This window comes from Alosa pseudoharengus, unplaced genomic scaffold (genome assembly GCF_046254945.1).
Source record: "Alosa pseudoharengus isolate Yale_2024_CS ecotype anadromous, Long Island Sound unplaced genomic scaffold, YU_APseudo_1.1 YU_APseudo_1.1_scf_11, whole genome shotgun sequence".
NCBI classification, from domain to species: Eukaryota; Metazoa; Chordata; class Actinopteri; order Clupeiformes; family Clupeidae; genus Alosa; species Alosa pseudoharengus.
In genome coordinates, this window is record NW_027468576.1 from 16,782,376 (window position 1) to 16,807,938 (window position 25,563).

General features: G+C 46.3%; 1 protein-coding gene across 1 annotated transcript in view; it reads left to right on the forward strand.

Moving 5' to 3' along the window:
- Positions 1–6,708: 6,708 nt before the first annotated feature.
- sh3rf1 (SH3 domain containing ring finger 1) overlaps positions 6,709–25,563 on the forward strand; it is a 53,863-nt gene continuing 35,008 nt past the window's right edge. The window contains exons 1-2 of the mRNA XM_076278155.1: positions 6,709–7,013; positions 8,374–9,006. Of these exons, the coding sequence (XP_076134270.1) occupies positions 8,581–9,006 (426 nt within the window). The 5' untranslated portion in view covers positions 6,709–7,013; positions 8,374–8,580. The remainder of the gene's footprint in view (positions 7,014–8,373; positions 9,007–25,563) is intronic.

Consider the following 25,563-nt stretch of genomic DNA (forward strand, 5'->3'; position numbering starts at 1 on the left):
CCACACTTTAGTGATCGGCGCACTGTTTTTGTATGTAGTATAACATGTATATGGATGAGAGGACAGTAAAGTAATGTGGCGGTACTTAACCAAAGTCTAATAAGTTCTTACGTGGGTAACTGTCGACAGCGCAGCAGTGTTCCTTCTTTTCTGAAGTCCCGGGGGCCTGCCAGGTCGAATGTCGTAGGTCGAAGGTGAATTTACACCTTGCAGGTTGGGGAGGGGGTGGGGGGGCTTCTTCACAACACAGATCTCACATGCTTGACCTTTCTCTGGGGCCACAGGCTAGTCCTATATCAGGACACACCAGTGCCGTCTCCTTACCAACCAGCTCAACCTCGTTTTCTGTACTTCTTTATGTCCCAGGTCAATTTTTACAAAGCTTAGTCAAATGCAGTTCTCGGATTTCTTACAAGCGCCGCACTAATAAACACTACCGATTTGAATGTTTACATGGTGAATGGCGGTTAGGTAGGAGTTACAGGTTGTTATGGTAGCAAAGAATTTGCAATATAAGGGAATTCTGCTGTTAATGGGTTGTGTCCGGATGTATGTTGATTGTACAGAGAGTTGTAAGGAATATTAAATCGGCTATCACTGTATGTTGCTCTTTGATAATAAAGCAGAACATATGTATCTTTTTAATAATAAATAAACGCTTACATTTTCTAAACATGTGTGTGTGTGTTTGTATGTGTGTGTGTTCCAGTAGGTCTTTGATGTTAAAGCACAGAATTAGATAAAGCCTTTAACTGACAGCTGTCTGGTTTCAGCTGTTTGGATTTCCTTGAGCCATGTCTGGATAGGTGGGTCCTTGATTCAAGGTTCTCTCTGATTGGTGAAGTTGAACTGTCTGTCAGCAACAGGTGTGCTGTAGCCACACCCATCAGCAGAAGACACTGCCTGGGACTTCCCCTAACCAGCCAACTCTAGCGTTTAAACCACATGACCTCACATTCTCAGACAGCCACAAATAACGGTGCATGTGTCAGCTTTGGACAAGTGTGTGTGTGTGTGTGTGTGTGTGTGTGTGTTGCACACCTGGTTTGGCCTGTGTCTTTTTTTTTTTCCTTGAACACCCAGCCTACAATCATCTGAGGGTGGTTGTGTAAAAACTGTTTATCCTTTTCACAATCTGGAAATGAAGCAGAAAAAAGGAGTCGTCTACAGGGTTCACTTCTTACAGTCGGTACACTTGAGTAATACAGTACATGCAGGAGGAAGGCGGGGGGAACAAGTCATGTGTACAGCATAGAGCAGCAGGACTGGTCATCTTGATCCAAAGTCTCTTTTTCCCTAAAACCTGCTTGTCAAAAAAACAAGTGAAAAGAAATTCAAATGTTCAACATCATTAAATAAATCCAGTATCAGTGGTTTTTTTTTAAATGAATATTCCAGCAAAATAATTCATCAGCTATTTTTTGCAACCACTCTATATACAGTCATTGGTTGCAACTCATGAACTTCAATTTCGTATGTACAATATTTTTTGTCACCTTAGTCAAAATATTTATTATTCATCCCATTTGTTTTTTCGTGATGCTTCTCATTTTCTGATTCCATTTCATGTTTCAGTGGCTCAGGCATAACAGTTGTTTGAATTGTGCTCACGCTTCCGCTCTCTCTCTCTTTCTCTCTCTCTGCTCTGCTCTGCTCATGTCAGCGGAGTGTAAACAAGCGTACCTGTTCATTGGTGAAATGAGCCAGAGAATAGGGGTGAAATCACAGAGGTGTGCAGGCCATGATGAAGATGAGACGTGACACGCCTGTGATTAATACTTAATGAGTAGAACTGGGTTTGTGTTTTTTTTTTTCTTTTCATTTTTTGTTTAATAAACAGACTGCAGATGTTAAAACACCTGGTTTCATCCACCCCCTCTCTCTCATCCCACCACAAATACATGAATTATTCATGTTTAAATTCATATGGTCCCTCTGAATTGCAGAGAGAGAGAGAGAGGCATGTAAAGGGACCTGTAAAGTTCATGCACTGTTGTGTTTGCTCTTTGCCTTGTTCAGCATTTTCGCCATGAATCTGCAGCTGTGTTGCCGATATTATTAGACAAGTGAGTCATTACTACTGGAACTGTTCCTTTTCATCACAGGAAGCTGCGGGTCTGGGGTGGGTTGCAGTCACACATTTCCACAAATGCCATGTCTGCCTCGGGGTTGCTGGCCCCTTTTTGAATTTCTTCTCACTTTATTGCGAATACAGCCAAGATACATGTCCACTGACGTTTCTCTTATTGAAAATAGTGTTATTTCATCTGCAATTGAATGAACCCTGGCGAAGTGGCCTTTTACAAGCAAGGGAGGACAATGGTATGCTGTAAGGTGAATACAGTGACATAATTCCAAGGCTGACTCTAAATATCCCAAACAGTATAAGCACGTGGACCTGGAACACATGCCCTGAAAAGGATGCATTATCATGGGAAGATTTTGATCTAAATTGGCTCATTTTTCCCAGGTGCTGTCGCTTATTTATGGCTTCCCAGGGACGGAAATAATTGACTTCCCTCTTGGAATCTCCCCAAAGACTCTTCCCTCTGATAAGCCGCTAGTTCTTCCTTCCTCTCTCTCTATCTGTCTTTTTTTCTTCTCTCCATCCTCAGCTTCTCTTTTGTGAGCTGCATAATTTCTCATATTTCAGGGAATGGAAACCCACTCGTTTATTAATTCACCTTCAACTCTTGGTTCTCTTGTATAATCTCGCGAGGCTACGCCTGTGGGTATTCTCCCAGGTTAGATTTCACATGGGGCAGGAGATTGAAATGCAAATCTGCAAAGGGCTAGCCACAGTCCCTTAGACCCAGACCCAGCCCCCTATCCCTGGGCTATCTTTGCTCTAATTCCCTTTTGCACCAGTAGGTGTTTTACAACCACAACTTAATTAACCCCTGCTCTAGTTAGGTTCATTTATTACATGGCTTAGCATCCAATCCAGTTTACTGTCTGCGGCTTCTTTTCCAGACAATTCCTCTGGGACACGATGATAAAATGGTGCCATTTAAAAAAAGGAAAAGAAAAAAATCAGTACATTTTAGTCACGCTCATCTTGTGTATTCTGCTAACACTGGGTTATTTGGCCTGTGTGTTCAAGGGATTTGCACTGCGAGTCCTGAGTAAATTGTCTCCCTGCCTTTAGACCATGTTTTAAAATTGAGCTCTAACACGTTCTGGATGAGCATGATTTATGTGCCGTGGCATTTCAAGCCTAACACTGTTTTCGCCTAAGTGCATTTCTCATCCAACCTTTAAACTCTATTGGCAGTTAAGTTAATAAAGATTTGTTTAAAAAGCCTTCTCTTCCTTCATCTAAATAAGACGGGTCATATGTTCGAGGACTGTGGAGGAACTCCTAACTGGTATGTCATTTCAATTAAACAAAAGTCTTTTTTTTCTTTTCTTTTTTTTTAAATCAGTCATCTTGCTTTGAAGAGGACCCGAAACAAATCCTCAGTGCCGGCGTGTAAGTTAGCATCATATTTTGTCTCATAAATAATGCATGTCAGAGTAAAAAAAAGAGAGCACTCATAGTTAGTATAAATCTCTCATGGGTTGGATGTATTATAATGTTTCAGCCCTTTGGTTTATGTCTTTATTTCCCACAATTTATGTAGTGTTTGTGCTCCCCATTCCATACACACACACACACACCCCTCCTGCCTTGTTCCTGTGGCGTTGTGCTGAGGAACAGGGAATGTCGTATTGTCTTGTGGCTTCTTTTTGAGGTTTTGAATGTCTGTTTGTCTGTCTGGCAGGCAGCTCCAGCTCCACCCTCATCTTGACTGAATGACCTAACCCTAGAGCAAACCGTGTAGACGGCCGGGTAGAAACATCGGCCCACGCTGTGACTGACTCTGTCTCTCCAGACGGACAGCCAGTGCTTGAATTTGCAAGCAGGTTTCTGGTGAGTCTGGTGGCAGTGCTTTGTGGCAGTGAGACTCTGGGGGCTTGCTGAATCCATCAACACCATTGTCAGGCCTTGTTTCTGCTTTCAGGGGGAAGATCGGATAGCATATGTCATGTCATCTCTCTCTCTGGCTCTCCCTTGCTCTCTCCCCACTCAGTCTGGCTTTATAGGCAATAACACAGCTGTCACCTCAATCATGTGTGTGGCCATTTTGTGTTGGTGTGTGTGTGTGTGTGTGTGTGTGTGTGTGTGTGTGTGCCTGTCTGCCTGTCTGTCTAAATGTACGTGCCGTAAAATTGTAGGCCTCAAATACATAATGATCATAAAATGTGGCCCTGTATCTGTCACCAAAGGATGGCTTTAAATGTTAAGAGGTTTTGATGTTTAAATGTCATTTGTGATTTGTAGGAACAAAGGCATAGAACACATTTTGCATGCCTGCCTACTCAATGTGTTTGCATGTTACAGGTGCTCCCGTGCACATGTATCTAAGTGGACAGGTTCACATGCATAAAAAAGAAGTTAAAAACAGTCACCGCATGACCGTGACGGCATTCTTTTTGGTCCAAAGAGTAGTTGGAAAATATTACACCTTGGACTTTCTTTTTATCAGGGTAAGAATGCCGTCCGCATTCCTTGAAATATGAAATATCTCTTTTAGGGTGTGTCCAGTGTTCTACAGTCTTAATGGGTTTATGTCTCAAAAATATGTTTACTCTCAGCTAGTACCTTCCCAACCTTTTAGTACTATATCTATTGTTATGTCTGTTGTTAGGTCATTTGTCGTGTTAATCATCACCATTCATTTGTTTTGTTCTTTTGTCTATTTGAGTGGCCATTATGGCTGCAAGTGTTTGCTTTTCTTTTGCAGCCACACAATGCTAAATATAGACTTTATCTCTACCTGCACACAAAGCTAGGTGGTGCATAATTCAGGTGCAGGTATCTGAGGGTCAACCAGGAAGTAAAAGCTGCAGCTTTAAAGCCCCTGTCCCTTCCTCATGGGGGCGGAGCATGTATCTCACGGCAACAGTGAAATATGACCCGAGAGCTCCTGCTAAGTCCAATGGGATCACATCCAACAGTAAAGGGCCAACATGCCATAAATCACACACATTTATCACACACATTTATTGTTCTCTCTCTGTCTCTCCGGGTCTCTCTCAATATGAACTGTCCTGAAAATAGGATCGATATAAATCTTGCTCTTTATTGTTTTATCTCTCCCCCTCTCTATTCTCCTGAGGTTCTGTTCTGTGTGTGGTAAGGGAAGAGAAGAAAGGCCGAAGAACCCGTGATTAAGAAATGAAAAAAGTAGGACTTGTCATATGATCACTATTATCTCTATCAACAATAAAGAAAACAACGTAATAGCTGTAACCCACTTAACAATAAGAGAAGAATGGTCTTAGAGCGTGGTTTCTTAACTGGTGGGTTGGGATCCAAAAGTGAGTCGCGGAACCATTCTGAGTGGGTCGCGGAGCTTGTGGTTAAAAACAAAAAACCAAACAAACACATATTTAAAATGTTACCTTATCAGATCTAATATCAGACCTTTCAGATTGGACAAAATGGGACAGTAACCCCAGAGTGTGGCATGCAGTGAATTGCTGGCATATGAGAACATGAAACCATCCAAACTAAAATGACACAAAGCACCCTTGTCCAAAACAAACCTGCAGAGTGTTTTAAGAGGTGATCAGGAGTTGAAGGCTTCACAAATGTAATGCTAAACATCACCACGTTCCAAACAAGTAGGCCTACAGGCATTTAAAAAAAGTATATGGGTCGCAACTTCATGAACATGGGAAATAGTAGGTCCCAAAGCCAGACCAGTTAAGAACCACTGTCTTAGAGGATCCTACTCAGGGTTATTCTCTATTGAAACAGCACATTTTCATTTCAGAGACTGAGTGCCCACAACAGTTAAACAGGGTCAGGATGCTTGTAAAACATGTTGAACATGATAGTGACTGGACATCACAACCACCAATAATAATTCACCACCAAGAAAAAACAATTGGCACATGTGCATTAGCGTTAGGTGTGGTGGCCTGGAGTCAGGTTAAGTGTGTTCATGTACTCCACATTTTCCACTGGAATGTGGTGGTGTGTGCACTGTGCCCAGCTGGATTGTTTTTTATGGTGACACGTTGTGCCATAGTGAAGGTCTGAACACTGATAACCACACCACTGATGTAACTGACATGTGCATTAGCACGTAGTATAACCTTTGCCTGGCCTGCAGTAGGAGGTGCAGTGGCTCTGCACAGTAGCCACATATGTCACACATTTTAGTCATATATTATGCCAAATCCATATGTCTGAGACCAGCATGTTGTAGTCTACATACTAAGATTAATTAGATGAAATGTGAATGTAATACAAATGGAAAAGGCTACAATAATTGTTTCAACTGAAGACTTCTTATTCCAAGATTCTAAATGTTTATTGGAGATATCTAGGCCACTATCTCGAATCAAAATTGAATACAAAAATCTGAGGAAATAATAGTACAAGGGGGATTTTTAATGTGGGAGACAACGACAAACTGATTATTTTGAGATGAACCACGGTTGCCTTCTGAGCCTTTGTAAGCACTGTAAAATACTGTTTAATTGGTGTTTATTATTATTTGTTAATATGATATGATATGGCTTAAAAGGACAAAGTAACCAGCTACTATTTTATTGAAGTGCGCGCCTGTCACACTACGCCCTCCCGACTAAGTCGCACTATATAAGCCACTGGGGGTGCTACAAAGTAACAATCGAGTTCATCATGGCGTTTGGACACAGACGCCGGAGTTCTTTACCCATTTCTCTTTTCTCCTTACCCTGATACTATAGTCAAACGCCATCTCCAGCGTTCACGGATAATCCAAACGTCAGATATAATGGCGTGAACGCCAACGTTTTAACTTTGCGTCGAGGGAATGAGAAATACCCCACACAACGAACAACGGGCTTCTCTGAGAACTAGAGCTTGGGAAAGTAGCGAGAGGCTGCGATTGGCGTGTTTGGTCGGCTGTTGAAGTCGGAAAGAAATTGTTCTGGAAGAGAGGAGAGGGTTAGAAAAGGAGGCGCAGTCTCCGCAGGTAGGTTCAATTTTTTTTTCAAAGACAAACTTCTGATAAAAATATGTTTGTGCTCTTACAACGGTAATGTAAATGTTCGCTGTTCAGTTGGCAACTTGTTTTACGCATACTCATTTACAGAGAAGCTTTGTTAGCCTGATACATGTTGCCTAAACAGTGCTTCGTGTTGGCTGGCTATGCAGTCAGGCTATGTACTCATGGAGTAGTAGCCTATCGTAAGCTGTAGTTGATTCACAGTTCTGTTGGCAATAGGTTACGTTGTCCACATCTCATTACCCTTACTGTGAGCAGTTTGTTGGATTGCTGCTTAGTTGGTAGCGATAGTTCGTAGCCTATGAATGGAGGTTCAGTCCCCTATTCTTTACCGAGTTGACTAAACTCGCTTAAGTTATTGAGTTAAGGGAGTCATGCTGCTAGCTTAGTAAAATAGGCTCCGAATCGCGTTTAGGGTTCCGTTTATGGTTAGGTCTTCGCGGAGCTTACGCTACCGGCTCATTTCATCAAGGCTTAAACCAGAGTTAGGCCTACTGTCCAAGATGAAATACAAAAAAAAAAAAACAATGCAGATCTCAAGACCTCGTCTGTTGTGATGCGATTGAAAGGAGGGTTACAATAGGGGTTGTCATATGGCATTTACATTCAGTCTAAGAAAGGTAATTAATGTCTCTAGATATTTACAACCGCATATGACATTTATTAACTTATAGCTTAAACTGTCCAGTTCTGTTTCAATGATGATAATTATTCATAGTGATGCAGAGTCAGTGAAATAGCTTGTGTAATGTTAGCCAATTTTGAGGTCAGCCTGTGAGAGTATGAAAACTAGAGCTGTGGTCTTTCCCATGCCGGGCTGTAGGATGTTTCAAACAAGATGTTTTAAGCTGAACAATGAAGTCGCCGCATCTTGCTGATGACTGGATCGATTGACCCGGCGAGTCGGGGGTAAACAGCGAAGACTTTCCCAGAGGACAGAGAGGTTACTGGGCGGGAGCTGCTGTTTGAGAGGTCGGGATCGGGTGTTGTGCACGTTTAGCAGTGCAGGCACGTAAATCCATCCAGCCAAACGTGACCGTAACCCTCTCCGAACCGTTGTCTTCTCCTGGGCAAAACAATTGGGGTACTTTCTAATATCTTGGTGGATTCTTTTGTACAGTTGCCTATTTAAGTGGGGCGAAATACCAACTTATTGGTTCATAATAGTCTACTGGGTCAGTGAAGAATCTTATTGGTCCTGTTGTATAAGAGGCATGTGCAGGGAATAGTCATTCAAAGCATCATTCATTTATATCTCCTTGTCTGTTTCCGGCTATATGTCGTTTTTCATTTCCTGACAATGGATTGTCCTTTCTGTCTCTCACAGATGCTGTCGGTGTCATGGCAATAACCGAGGCATGGGAGTAACGTGACCAGGGCAAGGACTGTTGCTTCCCAACTAACCTACAAGCAGTATGGCCCTCCTGCCAGACTGAAAACGTCAGGAGAGGCCAGACTGGACAGCTTGAGAGAGAGTGAGAGAAAGACAGTGAGTGACAATATTTAAAACGAGAGAAAAAGAAAGGAAATAACAATGGATGAGTCTGCACTGCTGGACCTGTTGGAGTGCCCTGTGTGCCTGGAACGTCTGGATGCCTCGGCCAAGGTGCTGCCGTGCCAACACACCTTCTGCCGGCGCTGCCTGCTTGGCATCATGGGCTCGCGGGGGGAGCTACGCTGCCCAGAGTGCCGCACGCTGGTGGAGAGCGGTGTGGACGAGCTGCCCAGCAACATCCTGCTGGTGCGCCTGCTGGACGGCATCAAGCAGAGGCCTTGGCGGCCGGGCCCAGGGACAGGTGTCGGAGGAGGAGCAGGAGGAGTGGCCACAGCGGGAGGTTGTGCGGCCAACGGCACCGCGGGGGCACTGGTCAGGGCGCAGGCGACGGCGGCGGCCCAGAGAGAGCCAGGAGCACCAGGAGTGCAGCCCCAACGGGTGCAGGCCAAGAGCACCCTTGTCAGGGTGAGTCCGGTCCCCGTTGCTATTCTCAGCTTGAAAGTGCAGACATTGTGATTCTGGCAAAATGTTCAACAGTGCTCAACAGCGAACCTAATTACATACCTTCCACACTTCTTAAGCAATGTTTTGATTGCCTGCAATAGTGTGTGGCTCATTCTGTTTGCTTCTCATTTACAGCCGCTCTGTACAAACACCAGAGTTGTTATTGTTTTTTTTGGAGGACTCTGAGGAAGAGTTTGCTGACTGACAAAAAATGTAGTGGATTAGAATCAGAGACTATGCCTTTCACTTCTTAGCTTAGCACCCACAATAGCCTCCTCCAGGGGGTTCATGGGTCACTTCTTGTACCACTGCCTAGGGAGGGATCGACACAAGCTCTTGTGGACAGCATGGTGTACAAACACTAATAAATGGGAGGTGAAGTCTTCCAGCTCTTAATTCAGTTCATTAAGTCATACAGGCAGTAACTTAAGTTTTAGATGTATTCATTATGTTCCTCATAATGTATCCTCATAATGTTCCTCTTGGCACAGATTGTTCAAGTCCACTTGATAGCAACTAAAGAATAGTAGTTTAAAAAATAGAAAAATTGTTTAAAAAAGAAAAAGAAGAAAAAAACTGAAGAAAACATAGGAATTGAAGAAAACATATTGCTCTGCAGGCTTAAATCACTCCTCTGGATTACCAGTTGTAGCAGCCAGGCTAGGCCCAGTTGACCACTGGTCAGTGTGAAGAGCCATCTAGCTGCCTGTCGGTCTGAATTGATTGTTGCGACAACAGCTTGAATGTGCTGACAGTGTGTTTGCCTGAAGGGCGGACAAACGCACACAGACAGGGCTGAACATCTGAGGGCCTGGAATTCAAGGAAGTTAGGCTGGGCTGGGTCAAAGACTAAGAGTGGGTAGCCTGGGGTGATCTATAACAAGGAAAACAAGAGGTTGCTCTTGGTAACCTTAGTGGGTCTGGTAGTCAAATAGACTGTTGGTTGTTTGATGCAAATGATTGCTTTGTTTACATTGATGAAAGGAAAGGATGAGGTTTTTCAAGATCCATGTGTTTACTGTTGAAATCCAAACGTAATGGACACGAGCAGTCCTGGGAGGCTCAGTGTTTAGTTTGTTACCTGTGTGTGAGTTCCTTCCTGTGCCTTTTAAAAATGTTAAAGGAGATTGGTCTGTCTTCTGTGTTGCCTTTGAGGGACACGTTTGTTTGGTCAGTGTGGTATGTGTGCAGGTCCATGCTAACCCCACATCAGTGTTTGGACAAGTGAGATTTTAAGGGTTCAGCTGAAGCTTGACCATCAAGATCCGGGCTTGATGTGATGCTTACCGTTGAGTTCTGTTAACAGTGCTGAAGAACACTGAGTGGTGTTGGAGATCTTTTCCAGGAATGAGTCAGGTGTTGAGAGGTGAACAGGCATGGAGGTTGGAGGTGTTTATGAGGTAAAGGGCTTCTGCTGGTGGTGACAAGCTTAATGGAGGAGATCCAGTTTATGAAGCTCACGGTGATGCCCTGTGGGGTATACTACGAAGCACATTAGACATATCTAGGCTATGTAGACATATCGAGGCTTCACAAAGCCTTGACTCAGGGGTATATGTTAAGTGATACTATGATAGCAGTTATGTGATATATTTGTCAAACTAGGCTTTCAGCTCAGATCTGTGCGCGTTCTCGGTGTTGGGATGACGTTGGCCAATCGTGAAACGTGGAGATGCACAAGACCGCCTCTATTTAAAAACAATTACTTCCGCATTCATGAGCGATAGCTTAATCTACACTGCGGTAATTTTTTGTGTCTAACCTATAACATCAAATAAATCAATTGTCATCAGTTGTTGTTTGGTATGCACGTCCATAGTGGGATATTTGCACGCACAGCACTATTAAAGCGCATTCGAGATCCAAAATGTTAGTAGAGGCGGAGCTCCACCTAGATATATGACAGAATCCTACACGTGAGAGAACTTCGTTTTTAAGACAATTGATTGGTCAGTGGGCGGTAGATTACACGATTTGAGCTATAATTTAGCACATAACCTCCTCCCGACCAGGTTTGGTTGACCGCATAAGATACCATGGTGATATAGCGACACTAAAACAGATCCACTTTCGTGTCACAGCAGCATACCCTGGCTTTGAGCGCAACTTGCCTCGCTAACCCACTAATCGAGATTCGTAGTATACCCCCCTGGTGAACTCAAGAACCAGGTTAAGCCCACTTTACCTTAGGCATCTCATAGGGAGGTGTAGTGTGTGTGTGTCTGTGTGTGTCTTGTGTGTGTCACTACGTTTCTTGTTGCAACACGAGGTAAAGGCACTATACTCCAGGTCGCCTGTTTTTAGATAATTGCCATGACAACAGCTGTTTTGTTTTTTATTTGTTTCATCTCCCGAAACATGTCACATGTTCCCTCCTGGCGAAAACAAGAGCCCTCTTGATGGCATGTCTACGTGTCTGCGTCTCCCTCTAATTTGCTTGTGCCTTCCCTCCCTGTGAAGGCGTCTTAAATAGCAAGGTGTTGGCTTTATCTCCGGGCTTGTTTTTGCACTCCGCGGCCGAAACTCTTGTGCACATAGTCTTGTCATGAATCACCCCCCCCTCACCTGTCAAAACAGTTAGCGCCATTGTTCGGTTTAGTAACTGAATCTGCTCAGGTCGCCTCGCGCAGACAGAGGGAACCTCTCACTCTTTTTCCCAGCTACGCTCTCCTCACTGACTGAACTGGCAAATGAGAAAGAAATTACATAAATTGACCTGAAATACTGGTAATATAGCTGGGGGCTTAGGTAGCCCAGTGAGAAATTTCTTCAGTGAAGTGTGTGTGTGTGTGTGTGTGGGGGTATAGATGAAGCAAATATACTGCTTCTAATCAAGATGAAACAAGTGAATCAAAAAAGAAAAGAGCAGAATGTTGTTGATGTGTGTTGCTTAAACCAACGTGAACGAACGCTTCACCTTTCATCCCGGCCTCCTGTTTTCTCATGTCTCCCTCTCTTTCTCCCTTTTTTTTTGTTTTGTTCTGGCTACATTCCTCTGGGGAGGCCCATCTTCCTCTCTGCGAGGGCTGTGTGGCAGTGAGACGCCAGACGGCCTCTGTCCCACCCCCTAGCCCCAACCCCCCCCCCCCCCTCCGTCATCCTCCATCCTTCACCTCCTCTTCCTCTGTGCCAGCCTGCACATCAAACGTGTACCCTGCTCCAAGAGGGAGGGAAAGAGCGAGAGGAGGAAAGAGAGAGAGAGGAAAGAAAGAGACAGAGAAAGAGTTTGGGCCTGGCTGGAATGTGCCTGTTTGATTGCGATAAGAGGGGAGCTATGTTGGCCACAGCTCTGTTATTTGGGGGGTTTTGTTCGCATTCTGATACATGATCTGTGCTGGCTACAAGGAACAGGCGTATCCCACTACCCCACCCTCTTACTTATAAAGCGCTTTCAGACATGCGTGTAAGACCGGAGGTTCTGCGGATGTTAAACGGTGGGGTCGTATATCTGAACGACATAACCGGTCATATGGAAGTCCGAATTTAGCCGGTTGTTCTACTACCCCCCCTAGTATTTCCTCCGGACATTATATAAATGTGCTGTGTCTGAACGAAGCGTAGAACATGCGGTTAAAATTCACACCTGGTGAGAGGGCGTGTCGGTCACGTTTCTTTCGTGCATCCATGTGGTTAGATCTGACTTAAATGCCAGTGTTATGATTGAGTGGCATAGTGCTGTCCACTAATTCTGCTACATAAAGTTGAAAACAGATAAATGTGTTTATTCGAAGCACACATACAAATACTGTAGGTCAATTTCAAGTGCGCACTTACGTGACTACTTCAAGTATTAGCCTATGCATAATAGATTTTTTTCTTTAGCCTACATAATGCATACACTTTGTAAACAAACAGCAGCTGTGACAGGCAGCGGCCGCATATATTCTGCGTCATATCTCGCATCTTGTGAACTCTACAAGCCCCCACCCCTCACTCGACAACCACACCGAGATTCTGTAATGTGCGTGTATGTCGTTCACACATAGGTCCGTATAAGGTCAGTATAAGGTCCGCAGGTTAGCATCATATCTGAATCATCCGAAGGGTAGGACCTCCGTTTGACAAACCTCCGCATATACTTCGGAGGTTATATCTGAAAGCGCTTATACTCTCTCTCTCACTCACACACACACACAAACACATGCATACACATACACTCTCTCCCTCACTCACTCAGACACGCGCACACACACACACACACACACACACACACACTCAAAAGCATATTCTTCTGAGGGGCACAAGTGGAATTGCTGTATGACCTTCTCCGTTAGTGCCTGCTAACCTTGAGCTGGTGTGATGATGAGATGGAGAGCCGTGCCAACTGGGGCAGTTTCGCTCCACGGAGTGCTCCCCACCAGCCCCCCCCCCCCCCCTCTTCTCTCTCGTGTCAGGGACAGGGTAAATCAGGTTGGTTGGGGTACAAACAAAGGGTGGCGGGGGGTCGTAAGGGTTTCTCAGGGTGTGCAGGTGGATGTTGTCGACAGATGAAAGCCCCAGAGATCAAAGAGCGTGTCACTGGCCCTGATCCCCCCCCCCCCCCCCCCCCACCTCCCACCGCCCCTGCCCTGCTATGAGGTGCCCAGTCCTCCAGAGACCCCCTCACGCGCTCCCTAGTCTTCTCTCTCTCTCTCTGTCTCTCTCTCTCTCTCTCTCTCTCTCTCTCTCTCTCTCTCTCTCTCCCCCCCCCTTTGTCCCTCGTGTTCTCTCCTCTCTCTTGTTATGTTTTCTTTTTGTTCTCCTGTTCTCTTTGAACTGCTTCCATCTCTTTTCACACTTACTTTGTCTCTATTTTTCCTCCCTTTTCTCTCACCCTCAACTTCTCCCTCTCTTTCTCTCCCTTTTTTTCTTCCTTTCTCTCGTTCTCATTCCTCCTCTTTTTTTTCTTTTCTCCGGCTTTGATTTTTGATTTTTATCTGAGCAGAAAAATACTGCTGCTGGTTAAAAGGGTTGGAGTGTGCTACACACACACACACACACACACACACACACACACACACACACACACACACATACACACATGGTTTTGTTTCCATGGGCCTCTGATCAGACTGACATGGGTTGAATGGGCCAGCAGAGAGAGAGAGACTGTGTTTTTGGTCGTCATCCTCTTCTACAGCCCCTGGGTATGCTGACTGTAGTTTAGTCATGGTAGAGGGGCTAACCTGGGTAACGGTGCGGGGAGGGGAGGGGGAGAAAAGAAGGAAGGAAGGAAAGAGAGAGTGATGAAAACTGACAGAGGAAGGTGACTGGAGTAGTCAAATGGCCAGAGGGCCAAATGTCACCTTCACACCAAAACCCACCAGCTGTAGCGTGTGTGTGTGTGTGTGTGTGTGTGTGTGTGGTGACAGAGAGAGGAAAGAGACTGAGATTGTAAGGAAGACAGAAGGCACACAGTTAGCAGCACTCATATTTGTCACACATAAAATCTATATTTGTCATTGAAGAACACACATTCTCTCTCTCTCTGTCTCTCCTCTCTCTTTCTGTCTCTCCTCTCTCTCTCACACACACACACATACACACACACACACACACACAAACTCTTTGTTCCACAATCTCTTGTCAGGCTAGTCAAACCATCAGAGCTAAAAATAGGCATAAAAGGACAAGAGGAAAGGTCAGGGGTGAAGGGTTAGAGGTGAGAGGTCACACCAGTGTGGGATCAGAAGAAAAAGATGAATTAAAGCTCCCATTCGCTAGAGCACGCCCATCTTACCCCAACCCATATTAATCAGTGCGCCATTTTAATACTTCCCGCTGATAAAGGGAAAACGGCCCCAGATTCATTATAATACATGAAGCCATGCATGATAAAGTCTAACCTTTTTTTATTAAAAGCTGCTGCATGCTCCTTCTACACACACACACACACACACACACACACACTTCCTCCACCGTCCCACCCCCACTCCCTCGCTAATGTCTCCTAACGAGGTTCATTACCGATGCTGGAGATTCTCACCATTATTTAATGAGAGCTGGGGCAAGCACTGCTAATCTCATCTGTGATTAAGGGTGACTGCCACTGAGGTCACTCTATTGGTCAGTCTGTCTCTCGGACTGCCACGGCCATCCCCTGTAAGAGGACGAGATGAAAGCAGGGACCAGCAGATTGTAAGCCCACGTCTGCTGAGGGCTTAGAGCAAGTTGAGACGTGTGTGTGTGTAATCTGTGAGTTGTAAAAAATTGTCTAGCTCTCTGTCCAGTTCAGATTAGTGTTCCATGCATGAAATTCACACGTAGTGTAATGTGTGAAAGGCTGAAGGGGGGATTTTATATGGGTCTGGGGCTGCTTTATGGCAAGTTTATTTGTGTGTGTGTGTGTGTGTGTGTGTACATTGCCTGCAGTCCAGCCCAGCTGAATCACCGGGGGGTGTAATTAGGCCATTGTTTCTCCCGTAATAATGAGGGCTTGCTGTAACGCATCGCTGACTCTCTCTCTCTCTCTCTCTCTCTCTCTCTCTCTCTCTCTCCTGCTCTCCCTCTCCCCCTTCCTCCATACCTCCAGAGGTCCCCCTCATTTAGATGGCAATGAGAATCCTTCAGTCGTTTTTAGGTCTGAGTTGTTTTGTAATACGGTGGCCTCTGCTCCTCCTAGTTAGTGAGGAAGAAAGTGCCACTGATTAGCCTGTTAACTCTGGACTTGTTTTGCACTAAATTCCCTTGGTTAAGGGTTCTGCTTTTCTGATGTTCTTTCATTCCTTTCTTTTATCTTTTTTAGTCTTTTTTGCCTTAAAACATTGGAAAGCCTTGAAGCTTGAACAGCCAAAAAGCTTTTTTGGTTTACGGAACAGCAAATGTTTTGCTCTTAAGTTTTGACACGTCATGTTTGCTTTTTCTTTTGAACCTAAAGCTGTGTGTGTGTGTGTGTGTGTGTGTTGTGTCTGTTGTGTCTCAGTTTTATAGTGAGCAGGAATGTTGTTTACTGTGTTCCCCTGAACATAAACGGGCCCTGTGAAATTCCTCTGGCCTTTCCTGGCCCTGGGCCCTGCAGCCGCTCCTCTGCGGGCTCCTCTGAGTCACGCTGGCCCTTTTTGATGACCTCATGGTTGCTGAGGAAACCTCTGGCTGACCCGGCCTGTGTCACGGAACCCCCTCATTATGCCTGAGCCCCTGCAGGCTAAAGTGCATGCTTACCGGCCGTGAACACTGGGAATATTCCCCTGTCTCGTACACTCAGTCTCGCTCTATCTGTTATTTTTTCACTTTTTTTTTTTTCTCTGTCTCCCTTGCTCCTTCCCACTTCCCAGGGCCTTTTTCCTCTACATGTAGGTCACATGACTTCCTTTTCTGTCTGTGTATAGTTTTGTCCGTCTGTCTTTCTCTGTCTGTGTCTTATGTCTCTATTTGTGTCTTTCTCTTTCATCGCATGTTACTCCTGCTCTCCAACAGAACATGGCTCTCTCCCCCTCTCCTCTATGTTTTTCCTTTCTTTTTGTTTATGTGTTTATTTTTCTGTCTTCCTCTCTGTTTGTTTGAGTGTTTATTTAACCGTCTTCCTCTCCTTTTGTTTGCATATTTATCTGTTGTCTTCTTTGTGTTGTCTTTGGGTGTGTTCAATTCTTCTCTCCCTCTCTCTGTTTTTGTTTTGACTCTGCTAGTGTGCTGCTTGTTGGTACTCAATAGGCTTGCACACTCTTTTTGTGTTCGGCTCCTTTCTTCTCTGCTAAATCCTCTCTCAAATGCAGGAAACCACTGTTTTTTTTAATAGAATGAGGATTCCCGTCAGGGCAGTCATCAGAAAATCTCTGTGTTCTGTCTTTCAGGCATCATGCTCTCTCTCACTCTCTCTCTCTTCCCACTCTCTGTGTCTGTCTTGTTCCTAACTGTATCTGTGTGTGTGTGTACACACACACACACACACACACACACACAGAGAGTTAGGAACATCGCCCAAATTATTTATACCATTGGCCAATATTGATTTAATATTGGTTTTCTCTTCACCAATATGTTTGTTCTGACTGAAAGGGGTATGAATAATTTTGTTCCTAATTGTATGTATGTGTCTGTTTATCTCTCACTTCCTCTTCTGTCTCTGTCATATTCTGCTCTCTGTCTCATTCACACACACACACACACACACACACACACACACTCCCTCCCATCTCTTGATTCTGCCTGCTTGGAGTCTTGCGGTCTGTGCTGCAGAGGGTCCAGTGTAATCAGATCAGACAGCTCGTCTCTCTGAGCTCTCATAACGCCTCCAGACCAGCGTCCTCGCTCCTCAGCCCTCCACACACACTTGTTAGCTAGCCTGCGCCCCTTCTGTTTTCCACTCTGTGTGTGCGAGTGAGCGAGAGTGTGTGTGTGTGTGTGTGTGTGAGAGAAATGTTTGCATGTGTTTGCATGTTTGAGGGGAGAGGATTTATGTTTTTTAGAGGATTTATTTGTGTTTAGTTTTTCCTTATGTGTGTATGTGTGCAGGTGTGTGCAGGTGTGTGTGTGTGTGTGTGTTGAAGACTGGAGAGCATGTGCACACAGACAATTGCACACGTGTGCTTGTGTTAAGGAGATGCTGCTATGTGTTAATGTTGTTTTTTTTCTGAAGTGTGTGTGAGTGTGAAAGAGAGAGATATGTAGATTCTGGATATATAGGTCTTTTGCTCTGGTCGACTTAGGTGTGTGTGTGTGTGTGTGTGTGCGTGTGTGTGCTCATGTGCGCGTGTCCGCTGGCTCACAGCAGGGTGGGACTGTGTTCTCAGCACTACCCTGGGGTTATATAATTTCAGAAGGATGGATCAAAAGATTTAATCAGGTGATTAAACTGTAGTCATGGTGACTGACTCTCTCTCTTATTTAAGAATATTGGCCCTGGGGGGGGGGGGGGGAGTGTTTGCGTACACGTGTGTGTGTCTGTGTGTGTGTGGTGTGTGTCTGTGTTGACTTTTGTTCGAAGAGTGTATTTGATGTGTGCGCGCAATTAATTTTTCACCACAAAATTGAGGTAGTTTGGGTTGTTTCTTGTGTTTGTGTGTGTGAACTGTAAATCTCTCACTTCAAACAAATAAGAGAAATCGGCGAGCTTTTTGTGTGGGTGCCAGAAAGGAAATCGTGTCGTGTTTTCTTTTATCCTGTCTCCAACGGCCACTGTTGCCCATAAAGTGTGTGATTTGGTCTGACAAGTTTGTACAGCACCTGCTGCAGTCACAACACCACACACACGCACACACACACGCGCACACACACACACACACACACACACGCACACACACACATATATATATATACAGAGTCTCTCTCCTGTTCTAAAAGTGCTTTTGGGCACACACCTGTTTGCAGCTGTGTCTTGGTCCCATCTGCGCCATTTGAAGCTGTCCAATTCCATAACTCCTTTCACATCATTAATGTAATAACGTAGCACATTTACAGTGTGTGTGTGTGTGTGTGTCATAGAAGAATCCTCACACACTTGAAGTACAATGCTGCTCAGTTTCACCATTTAAAGAGTTAGGGAATGCCATACGAGTTCTTTGTTTAATAGACTTTTCTGACTTCGATTGCAGCCTCAATTAGGCTTCCTCAGTAGCAACCTTGTTTTAACAGAATACAGCATTTAAGGCAGACAAAAGCATATTTGTCCCAAGGAACAGCCGACCTCTGTGTTTGTTCACTTGTGGACCACCATCCTGTCTAAAGCCCCTGGTGTGATTCAACAGGTGTGTGTGTGTGTTTGTATGTGTATGTCTTGTCCTGTCTTGTACTGTTAAATATCTCATCAGCTGCTATTGACTTGAGCGGCACCACACACACACACACACACACACACACACACACACACACTTTAGCAGTGTGTGGTCTAGTTATTCTGTTAAACAATAGGTTGCAGTGCCTGGAATCCCTAATAGTATCTTAGTGTATCACAGAGCTTTGCATGCATGCACACACCCTCACACGTGCATCAACAAAATTACCATCTCCATAGACTACACACACACACACACACACAGGCCCAGAGAATTCCCAGGTGTGAAAATGTACTCGCTGTGAGCTCATATCTATGCCTTGGGCTTTTCACACGCAAAGCATGAAGTGTTTTTCTACCTGTCGGGGGCATCAGTGCACTCTAGCATGAAATGATGCTCCAGTGGCACAACAGCTTAAGAAAAACAGCCCCTTACACACACACACACACACACACACACACAGGCTAATTGTTTGAATGAAGAAAAACACACCCAGCGTCTCTCTCTCTCTCTCCTGTGTGTCATGTACCTCTGCCCCCCCTGCACGGTCATGGTTCACCTCAAGTGGAGCAGTTTGACCCCTGGGCACCCCCACACTCTGAGGGCTCTGATTGGCCAGTTGTGATTGGTTCTGCGTGCCTCATTGGTGGGCAGGCATGTTAAGTGCTGCCCCACTCCCCCTCCCTCAGGCCAGCTGGTGATTTGTGGACAGTTTTTGTTTTTCAGGATTCTGACCTTTGGCCCTCAGCTCCATCCCTCAGAACAGGTCTTTAAAAGTGTGTGTGGGTGGGTGGGTGGATGTTTGTTTGGGTCTTTAACCCCTCTACACTCTTGACTCACATGTGTGGTCTCATGGAAGAAATATCCTCTCCTTCAATTCTGCTCCAACTTCCTCTCTACACCTCCCCCCTCACACACACACACACACACACACACACATACACTCATACACTCCTCTACGAGTCTCTGGCTAAATGTGAAAGTTGAGGGTTGTGTTGTCCGGGGGCAAACCCCTGCTTGTGTGTGTGTGTGTGGCTGATGTGAGTTAATCTGCATTTGTTCTCTCAGCCGCATCCCTGAGCTGGAGCCACAGCAGGCTACACAGTGCCGCACACAGAGTACAGAGTACAGAGACAGCACTGTACTGTGGGTGGCAGTGAGAGAGGAGGAGAGAGAGAGAGAGAGAGAGAGTGTTCAAGGAAGGGAGAGAGACAGGAAGGAGTGTAGACATGGGCGAGTGTGAAGGAGAGAGCGAGAGGGACTCTGAGAAAGTGAGCTGGTTTCTCCCTCCAGAAGAACTGCAGGAGTCACCAGTGTTGCTGGCACAATGCTGAACCCTGAGGAGAAAGACAACCCTGTGTGCCATTTACAGAGACATAGAAAAAGCTCTACATGTTTACACTGGGTGTGTGTGTGTGTGTGTGTGTGTGTTAGCGGCGTGAGTTTAATACTAAAGGTAAAACTCATAGTAAGGAATGAAAGCTGGAAAGAGTGTGCTTGGTGGACTGTGAAGGATTTTAATGTGTGTCTGTCTGTCTATCATGTTTAATGAATAATTCAAATGAACCGGACCATACTACAAGCAGGCTGTTTAACATATTCTGTGAACACCTCTACCTTTACCAGAGGCTGTTGGAGTAGTGGGGAGATTGTGTTGCACTATGGGGCTGCGTCTCGTGTTTGTATTCCCCCCCCACCCCTCTCCCCCTCTCTCTTGGCATGTAAGATGACCTACTTCTGAGGGGCTCAGAGTTTATTTAGTGACTAAGTTTTAGCCACAGGCCTCACCTGAAGTTCTTTCCCTCTTGAAGCCACCACACACACACACACACACACACACACACACACACACACACACACCTCAAGTTAAACATTAACACACCTGCTTAGACACTCTGTGTCTAATCTCAAGATGTTGACTTGAGCCAGGTGTGTGTGTTGGGAGTGGTGTCGGTACAGACAGTAATAAATGAGGAAGGGTAGGAAACCCATTAAAGTCCTGTTTAAGAGACCTTGCCACTCACCAGCCCATAATGTTGTTCGTTGCCAGTTAACGGTTGACACGGTGACTGAGCGCAAACTCGCCCAGACTCCCAGAGTGTGGTTCCCCGTCGTTCGGTTCCCTGTGGTGGACTGGAGCGAGAGGAGAAATGGAGGACACACTGTCTGCCCGTGCTGGTCCACTGGCCCCAGGAGGTACACAGCACTCCTGTTCTGAATTATCTGTGTGTTTGTACTGCGCAGTGCCAGGACAGTGTGTTCTTGCAGTCTGGAGGTCCATTCTGCAGGTCCATTCTGCAGGTCCATTCTGCACAGAATGGACCTGCAGATTGACCTCCAGACTGCAAGAACACACTATGTGTGTGTAAATGCGCAGGGTCTTCTGCCTTGCACTGCACACACACTAAAGGGGTGGACACACACACACACACACACACACACACACACACACACACACACACACACACGTCCAAAATGGACCTCCAGGCTGCCAGAACACACTATGTGTGTGTAAATGCGCAGGGTCTTCTGCCTTGCACTGCACACACACTAACAGGGTTCTGAAGGACACACACACATACACACACACACACACACACACACACACACACACACACACCCCTCCACAGAAGCCCGCGAAGAAGGAAAGACCCACCACAGCCAACAGCAGCAGCCAAAACGGCCTGTTGGAGTGAAGGGAAGGCTCTCGGCACACAGGGCCATTCAGATCAGTGGATCTACTAATCTGGCCAAACTCCTGCTGGGTCCATCGCTCACATGTTGATGAGTGCTGTGTTTCTCTCCTTCTGCCTCTCGCTGTCTGGTTTTTTGGCTCTGGAGGTTGTTTACCATTGAGAAAACTCCCAGTAAGTCCAAAAGGCGTGTTGAAGAATGCTGGGCTGTTTTGGTTTGGAGCTGTATCCAGTACTGTACTGTATCCAGTGTCTCTTTCTCTCTCTCTCTCTCGCTCTCTCGCTCTCGCTCGCTCGCTCTCTCTCGCTCGCTCGCTCTCTTTTCTCTTTCAGTCTTCCCATTTAATGTAGTTTTCCCCAAAATTGTGCAGCTCTTTGGGTGGAAACACGACATTAAACACCCACGGCCATCGGTCTGACCTCACTGTGGTTCCTGTGTGGGCCCTTAGACCAACGCCACAGAGAGAGAGGGGGGGGGGGGGGGTCATAATGTAAGCAAGAGAGACGAAGCAAGTGTGTGTTTGTGTAGCGTGAGAGGGTGAGACGGGGGGCAGAGATCCAAACCAAGGGAAAAACACACAAACACACACACTCACTCACTCACTCTCTCACACACACCCTCACTCAAACATACTGGATGGAAAATAGGCTTGAGGGGAACAGGAGGAAAAAGGGTGAGCGAGTTTGAAAGGCCCCACTTGCCTTGCTCCCTCTCAGGGACACAAGCTAATTGGCTACTCTTCAGGCCTCTCAGGTGGTCACGAATCACTGCGCACCTGCTCCTCCTCCTCTTCATCCATCCATCCATCTTTAGCAGCTCTCATCCCTCATTCTCTCGCTCCTGGGGAAACCATGGTAATGGAGGCACGATCAGGAGATGACTGAGGGAAAGAGAGGGAGAGGGATAGGTGGCTCCAGTTTGAAGAAAATCAATAGCAAGATTCAGAACAGGACGTCAAAAAGGAAAGCTGATGAAAGGGTAGATAAAAAAGAATGAATGAGTGGGAAAAGCAAGATGTGTGCTAAACAAAACACCGGAGGTAACAGGTTGGCAAACGACACAGAATTTGTTTGCGTTCCTCTGTTGGGTTATGGAGTCCTCTGAGGAAGAGGAGGAGGAGGAGGATAAAGGAGAGTAGTTGAAGATTGGACGGAGGAGAGGATGATGGGCCATTGAGAAAAGAAAAGCAGAGAGTGAAGCATGGTGAAGTCAGAGCCATGGGTATTAACCTCCATGGCGTGACCGGGAGAACAGGAAGTGCGAGACCCACAGAATCATTGAGCCCATATTGGACTACTTTCTAACGGTCAGGCCAGCCACATTCTGTCTTTTTTTTTCTTTTCTTTTCTTTTCTTCTTCCTCCCTCCTTTTTTTTCTTCTTTCCTCTGGTGAACATCCGAGGCCTTGCCCTGATCTCCCCTCTCGCTAATCTCCCTGGCCTTGTTCTTCAAAGCGGAGCGGTGCAGTGCAGTGTGGAGTAGAGTGTAGCTCCGGGGCTCCAGGGCTGAGAGGGGCTCAGAGGTGTGGTGTAGGGCTGGACTGGGCTGGGCTGCAGTTGTCAGTTAGCCCCCCCCCCCCGTGATCCAAGAGGCCACCCACAATCTGTCCCCCTGCCCTGGGAATGAGGCCAGCCAGGTGAAGGCAGGATAACACACACACGCACACACAGAGGCACAGACCCACACACATGCACGCACACGAATATTCAAAGCAGCTCAAAGGAGAAGATCCTGTACTGTATACAACTCTGCAAATGGATTCATACACATACGGTTCCTTTGTCTTTGTGTGTGTGTGTGAAACAACACGAAAGAGACACACACACACACACACACAGCAGATTTATCAAAACCACATGGCTCTGTTTCCATAATTCCCCCCCCCCCATCCCCAAATAAATCCAGACCCCCTTCCTGGCAAAAATGGTTTTCTTTTTGATGACTAATCTGTAGCTTACACCATCTCCTCCCTCCCCACCACCCTCCAGACTCCCTGAGCAGTGTCTCAGCCCAGCTCCACTCCCATATGTTCCCTGGGTTTTATAGAAATGTCCACTCGTTTTTACCACATCTGAGGGCCAGAGACCCTGGTCCAACGCTCCTCCAATTTCCACATGGCCGCCTCATGGGCCTTGTGTGTCCACGCTCAGGGCAGGGGCAGGGCTTTGATCCCGGGCAGAGAACTACGTTTCCCATGAGGCTGTGGGGGCCAGCTTGCTTCAATCACAGCCAAATGACCGCGAATCCCATGAGCCGTCAGATTGAAGTCCAATGGCATCAGCGTCAACCCAGAGGGCCAGTAAAGAGGACTTTTATAGGGGTCAGCAACCGGGTACTGTAGAGCAGGTGTGTGTTGTAATGACCGCGACAGCATGTGTGTGTGTGATGTTACGCTATTTTTGGAGTTTTACGGCAGGCTTGAGCTTTGACAGAGGAAGAGGAGAAGTGTGGCAAAGATGGGGGCCGGAAGAAGAGGAGGATGAAGGTGGAGGTGAAGTGTGTTTTAATAGCTCAGGTTCACGTGTGATTCAGATATGGATGGACACATCTGGCCCCCAGATGTCTTTCTCTCTCTCTCTCGCTCTCTTTCTCTCTGTCTCTCTCTTTCTCTCTCTCTGTGTGTCTGTCTCGTTTTTTCAGTCGTCTCAATTTCTCTTGTAGCAATCTCTGAATTAACGTTAAGGCCAGTGTGATTTACTGTTCAATTCCTCAGTGTCTTTGTTAGTGTGTGCATGTGTGTGTGCGTGTGCGCGCGCGCATGCAAGTTTTCATCCTTCCGTCTTTGATGTCCCTGTGTGCTGTGAACATCAGTGGCAGTACACGTGTAGCAGTCACGCTTCTGTGTTTCTGCTGTGAAATTCACTCTAAAAATAAAAGCTTCAGTTGAAACCCTCACACACACACACACACACACACACACACACACACACACCATGATAGCCTGGGTAGGCCCTTTATACAGGCCCGCCTTGCATCAAGACTTTGAGACCCATAAATAGCGGCACTGGAAAAAAAAAAACGAGGGGAGCGGGGGGTTGTTGTTGCTGTGGAAACCGGAGCACTGAACTTGTACTTTTGTTGTTCCTTGTTCCATGTGCTCCTCTCCTTCGCCAGCAGTCATCCAGCAAGGCCCTTGCACTCATTTACCGCAGCTTGGGGGGCAGACAGTGGCATGACAAACCTCCAGGCGCCCCCCACGACGCCTGGGCCCTCTCTGGGTGAGAGGTGACTGAGCCGGGCTAGGGGCTAAAAGCCACATGTTGAGGCTCGAAAGTCTTACTTCTCCTCCTCCAGCTCCTCCTTTGGGCTCTGCAGACTTAGCGTGTTAGCACCTGCCTAATATGATTGTCTTGTTTGCGTGTCTATTCTCGTGATGATGTTAGGGGGGCACATGAGGTTAGTCAGCACCTCAAGACAGGACATCGGACGTGTCCTGGCACTTTTTTATTTGTCCTCGGTGTTGATGCACTGTCGGAGGCTGTCATGCAGGTTTGTGGGCTGATTTCTGACCCCTTATGGTTAATTCGGCCAATCAGGCTACAAGGATATGCGTCACTGGCCTATTTCCACTCGGGTCGTTGGAGCCCCTCACACAACCCCTCCCTATCAGCCCAAATAAAATACCCCAATGGGGACATCGGTTGAGCCGCACCACGGCAGTCATAAACAGGGCCATTAAGAACCAATTTGGGGTAATGGAGCACTAATGAAAACAAGATGCCCCCCCCCCCTGCTCGCCACCCCCACCACCCCACAGGACCCGGTCTTCAGCCATGGCCCACTGCATCCCTCCTGGGCCTTGCCATGAAACAAAGACAGCCTAATGAGAGGACGAACTGGCACGTGTGTGTGTGTGTGTGAGTGCATGCATGTTTTAGGGGTACAGTAGGCATACTGTCTCCTGGGAGGACATGTTTTCAGCAGACGGTCGGGGGGCTGGGTGTCTGTGTGGGTGTGTTTGAGGAGGGGGGTTAGGGAGGTTGGACGGGGGCGGTCGTAAGTCAGACGACCCCCCTCTGGGGGTGCAGACAGACCCCCGTCTAGTCACCATACCCTTCCCCCAGCTCCCAAGCCCATAAAACAGAAATCGGGAGCAAAAGGATTTGCTTAAACACACACTCTCACACACACACACA